Raw genomic sequence first — 5,883 nt, forward strand, 5'->3', positions numbered from 1 at the left:
GATTACAGGCTGCTAATGCCAGTACATACGTTTCTTCGTCCTTTACCTCCAGTCAGGACAGTTAATTACTGGGCACCTTTGGGTTTGTGGAGACTTTGCTATCTGTGGTTATTGGATGGGACCCTCACTTCCCCTGAGTACACTTAAAAGATTCCTTTTATGGTTTCTGTTTTGTAGGTTTGGGGCTATTACAGGCAGTTCATAAAGGCATTTCTCCTTGCTCAACTAAATGTGTCCACGGGACTTATATTTCCTGCTAGTTGATAAATAGACAACCAAACATCCAGGAAGACAGTTGTCACCCTGAAGAAGCAATCATGACACAGGAGTTTCACCAAACGACAGGAGCCAGAACGGGCACAGCTGCTCAGCTGTGCACACCATCAGGAGTGTCTGTGTGCACACAGTGGGCTGCTCACTGTGTACAGCTGCTGGCTGCTCGTCCCACACGGGTGTGTTCCTGACTCGACCTTCTTGTAATTTCATTCACTGAATTCTCAGAGAAGTCATTGGTGATCAAACCAGAAGAACAAGATAAAGTTTATGCGGAAAGTTTAGAGTGTTTACATTCTCGGGCCTTTTGCAAATAGAATGCCGTCTTTTATATCATTGGAATGATAAATAATTTTGGGATTTTGAAAAATCAGTTCTTCACTGTTTAAAAATCGGAACATTTCACAGAAAATCATCGGGTGCAATCTACTGCGATAAAGGCCTTTTAATCTGCCATCCTATCTCCTGTAGAGGCTTCCCTCACAGTGGCTAGCTTACCGGACGGAGAGGAGGTCCAGACAATTTTGTATCCAGCGACTGTGACTGAGTCATCCGTCTTAAACCGCAGATACAGCTCGTTGCTCTGAGAGAAGATGGGGTTTGGCTGCACCAGGCCACAGTACTTGTCAAGCAGCGGTGAACTGCTGTTGCTGCCGCTTCTTACCTGTTAAAAGCAGTCATTAGTCAGCTCATCCATATTATTCCTGCTTCAACTCATCACTACCATGATGAGACAAGTGCAGTAAGTATTTGGTTTGTTTTTTAAGACAGTTCTTAAAAATGGAACAAAATGAAAACAGGGCCCTGGCTGGGACAGACTGGTTGGTTATCCTCAAGTCCATGGGATAACTGCCATATTTAAGATTGATGGAAGGCCCGATCTGCCGCCCTCATACTCTTGCCTTTAAGTTTCCTTCCCTTGGGATCCTCTTGTAAATCACCGCTGAGGAGGGGAGACATACAGCGTAGAGCTTAAGATGTGCATGTTTCTAACTCAGAGCAGAGGCATATCTGGGAAATTAGAGAGGGAGTTGGAGGCACATTCGTTCACAGTATGGTTTGAAACAGGGCCCTCTCTGCTAGCCTCTGCTAGCAATACATTATAGCCCGCATAAAAGGCTTCAGTTCACAACATAGTTAACTTGAATGGAACACCAGGACTTCCTGCACATAGTCTCCTCTGCAGCACTAAACTCAGGTACGTTTAACAGGCCGTGCTGTCGCTTCCTGTCTCTGCTGATGCAACAGGAAGCTTCTCATCCATTCTCTGGAGTGGAGGAGGATGTCTGGGTTTCTTAGTCCTCACCCTCCAATGCAAAAACAAAACAAAACAAAAAACTAAAAAAGCCCAAGACTTTACTTCCCAGCATCCAGAGGACAAATGACAAAGGCTAAGTTGGACCAATAAAAGGCAACTTGAGTTAGGGATGACTTAGAATTAGCAGGGGAGTCCACCCCTTTTCTGTATCATGCTCTTCTTGTTTCTGTTTAGTACTTATAGAAGCTTTTGAGGACGGGTAAGCATGTCAGTCCAAGTCTAACTCCCTGAAGAGCACAAACAACATTGCTTCTCTGTCTTCATCTCTTTCCTCCTCTCATCTCCTGCCATGGGAAGTAACCCAGGAGGAAGACATGAGCGCTCCCTGGGAATTCACTATTTGTTTAAAACACTGATTAACCACAGATTTAGTTTAACTCTATATGGGGAGCTTTTTCAATATAATAAGGCATCAGGAAGCTTGTGGGAGCTGAACACATGTGCAAAGACCATCTCCTGGGACACCATTCTCCCCCAGGTTGAGGACCACACATGGGATGGTACAGAAACAAGACAGTCGGGGATGGACTGGTGACTGAAAAAGGCAGAAATCTGTTAGCATTAAGAAGCAGTAGAAGAAAAGAAGCCAATGGAAAAGAAACATCAGAAGAAAAGGGGCAGCATGAGCCTGAAAATTGTTTATCCCACGAAGAGCAGACAGCTCTGGAGAGCTTATTTGGAATAAAAACGAATCAAACACGGACATTTTAACTACGCTGATTTGGTTAATATGCGTATGTATTTGCAATAGTGTGCAGTACCCCAACTGTGTGCACAGTTAAAATGTGAGTAAGCTTCTAAGGAACCGAACAAAGAGGCAGTAACAAAAGAAATAAATAAATCTCTGAATCAGGTGCAGAGGCTGTGGACATCTTTCAGAGCCTTTCCTGTATAGCCACAAGGTCAATTGGGAAGTTTTAGATTTAGCGTTGGCAGAACACAGGTGTAGCAACCACGTGATGGGGAACCAGTGTGCAAAAGCTTTTGCACTTAGTCGGTGCTATAGGCACCTTGTCCTTGGCATCTGAAATTCGTGTAACTTCCTTGAGAAACTCTTCTCTGTTCCTTCCTGACTGTGTTTCAACTGACTGTGATGCTGTCATCTGTACTGTACTTCCGGTACTAAAACTAGAATATTCTCAGTGCACATTTATAGAATGAAAAAAATAATGATTAACATAAAAAAAATGAAGGAGACATATTGGATTAACATCACTATAGAAGAATTCTTAGTTATCATCATCTTTTTACATCATTCGTTTAAATTACATTCAAATATATATTACCTCCAAGAAATCATGCCGGCATTGATTTGAAAATTCCAGCTCAAACCAGTAGAAAAAGAGGGAAATGGTATTGTTCTGTGGGGCTCTGAGAATAATGGTGCAGTCCAAGTTATTATCATATTCTTGAGGCCATCCAGGACTCTTCAGATTGCCAAATGCTTGGTTGTATTCTCTGTTGCAATCTGCGATAAAAACCAATATTCATAATTAATGTGCACACCTACATATTTAGTGTTATTTTAGGTTGACAATTCAGTGTTTAGAGTCTACTGAATCTGAGCAAAGTTCAGAAGCTGCTCCATCCCCTTGGATGATGTTTGAGCAAACTGAGACCTAGAGATGCTGAGAATGCATGCCTATAGCTGCAGTGCCAGGCCTGGCTAATGTGGATGCCCCCATGTGAAGTGTGCAACACAAGCTCCTTTTGAGAAACACTCCAGCAATTTTTGAACTCTTACTCACATGGCGGGAGAGTCAGTGGCTGACATTTAGATATTTTTTACACCCAAAGGCTTTTATAGTCCCAGACACTATCTGCATAAGAATTTCCTTTGGTGGATTGTTAGTTCTGCTACAACTCACACTTTCTTTTTTTTACCATTTTTTTTTTTTTTGGTTTGGTAAAATTAAAAACCAGAAGTAACTGTGCCTTTGAATCAAATGCTGCTTTAGTTTTAATCACGTTCAAAACAGTCCTTGCAGGAAATATTCTCTGCAAATACTTCTCAGTCACCAAGCTCAAGTAACTTCTTCATTAATCATGGTATTTACACAATCATTTCCTAAGATATGATTCCCATCATTGTGGCCACACCAAGAATCACTGAATTGTGACCTTCATATAAGCAAAGAGCGTGCTATGGGAGATACCTTGAAAACCTTAGTTTTCAACTGACTAAATTAGGTCCGAGTCTCAGCTGAATCTTACTACTGATGGGTGTGTGTTTACTTTAGCAAAACCAGATGTGTTCACAGGAGTCAGTTCCAGCAATCCCTGCCATCGAAGCTGCCTTTCCCCATAAACAGGACGTTTTAGGCTCACCTGCAATCTGATAGGTGAAATGCACCTGAGAGTTCATGTTTAAAACATCAGATTTGAAAACGACAGTTGCGGTCCTTGTTGAAGAATAAAACACTGGCAAAGCCGTAAAGTTCGTGCCGCAGTACAGAGTCACTGGCCCATTACCCTGAAATGAAATAGAAGCCACATGGCCTGAGATACGGTTTCAGGAGACAGCAGGCACACTGGAAAATAAACTGTATTTAACATGTGACTTGAGTATCCAGCCATGGAAAACAGCTCGTGCCTCAAGTGTGCTGCAACACTCACCATTAGCAGTGTCCCACCTTCCTAGAGGAAGGGGAAATTAGGGGTCGAGTTTCTGCTAAAACCACAAGCAGACACTTCTCTACAGAAAACCAAGCTGTTCCCCCTCGAGTTGTGTCACAGCTAACGTGTGTGTTTTGGTTAGAGCAGAGCCAGGTTGTGTGAGCTCCCTACAGGGCTCTTACTACAGCTTCTCCCACAGTCCAGAGTTCACTTAGATTAGCCAGAGCCAGGTATTCTATGAGTTTCCCCTTCCCTCAGTATCTATAATAATGTCCCCGTTCTCTTCGGCAGCACTCTGGAGATGTTGCTCCCTCTCAAATGCACAGGGTAAATGGCTAGTAATTTCTACACATGTGAGCAGGTACCTCAAAGGTAGCAGCCAGCAGCCAGCAGCCGGAGTCGCATTTACACACGGTGAAATACATGCAGTTCTTGGACTCTCTGAAAGCGCACCCTCCATCCCTGCTCCCAGACTCCCATTATGGGTCTGCGCTCCCGCACCTACCCTTAGCCCACTGTCTTCTGCATTGACCTCCTCCTAAGTTTGTCTGCTGTAACCTCTACACTTTAACTGCATCGCTAACCCCCAGTGTTTAGATCCCAAGACTTTCAACTTCGTAGTCCTACATGAATCTCATGTCTCCAGCAGCCTCATGAAGGCTCTCTCCACGGTTCACTGGGTCAAAGTGGTGTAGGGTGGTGGGGAGGGTTCTTCAGTGTTTTTCAGTATAGAAGCTCTCCTCTGTGATGCCTTAGCTCATAGCAATTTTCTATGTCCTCGGCTTGCTCTGAGCACTTAGAGGCTTTGAATACTTTTGCACATAGTGCATCCTCACTTTGAACTTTGCATGGGTAATTCTCATTCCCATTCTCTGTGGTTGCCTACTCCAGAGCCACCTATCCATGCTACACCTTCTCCAGTGTTCCCACATCCACCAAATAAGCCTCTTGCTATCTTCCAACCAGCCTCTCTTTCTACTCTGGGGTAACTTGAGAATGCTAGTTTTTCCTAGCCATCATCTTTGTTGTTGCTATTGTCTTTATTCCCTATTCGTCCACTGTAGTCTCCTTTATTCATTCAGTTTGAACAGATTATTCAGTGACAAGAAGTACATGTTTCTCATTATTGAAAATACATAGTGTGTTCTTCATTACAGCATTTTCCCTCTGTGATGTCTTAGCTCATAGTAATTTTCTATGTCCTAGGTTTGTTCTCAGCCTTTAGAGGCTTTGAGTATTTTTATAGACAGTGCATCAAACATCCTCACTTGTATTATTTGAGGCCAGTACAACTGCTCTTGTATACCTCAGTTTCCTCATTCTTTATGTGCTTTTGATTGTGCCCCGATGAGAAATCTTCCCTGATTCCTCAAGTTCCAGCTTCATAAAGTGATGAGGAACTGAAAGAACATTGACCCAATGTAGTGTCCCCAAAATGTGAGCCTATTTCCACCTTGTCTGAGGGTCAGAGAGTTTCAGCTTGCTCAAAGTTGTTAACAAGTATGGCTACACACCCAGACCTGGGGTGTGATTACTTGGTGTTTTGGATGTTAAGGTGGCTCAAAGAGATGCATCTTCTCCTCCTTGACCAAAGGTCAGGAAATTCAATCATACTTCTGCTTCTTCTTTGAATTAGGAAGTTTGACCTAGGGAGGGGCTGCCTTCAGGATACTTGG

The 5,883-nt window shown here is 43.3% G+C and overlaps 1 protein-coding gene across 1 annotated transcript in view; it reads right to left on the reverse strand.

The window, feature by feature from the left end:
• Cubn (cubilin) overlaps positions 1-5,883 on the reverse strand; it is a 204,836-nt gene that overhangs the window by 3,709 nt on the left and 195,244 nt on the right. The window contains exons 63-65 of the mRNA XM_005354631.1: positions 3,920-4,064; positions 2,878-3,059; positions 772-937 (exon numbers count right to left, since the gene is read on the reverse strand). Coding sequence (XP_005354688.1) covers positions 772-937; positions 2,878-3,059; positions 3,920-4,064 — 493 coding nt within the window. The remainder of the gene's footprint in view (positions 1-771; positions 938-2,877; positions 3,060-3,919; positions 4,065-5,883) is intronic.

This window comes from Microtus ochrogaster, chromosome 16, assembly GCF_000317375.1.
Source record: "Microtus ochrogaster isolate Prairie Vole_2 chromosome 16, MicOch1.0, whole genome shotgun sequence".
Classification (NCBI taxonomy): domain Eukaryota; kingdom Metazoa; phylum Chordata; class Mammalia; order Rodentia; family Cricetidae; genus Microtus; species Microtus ochrogaster.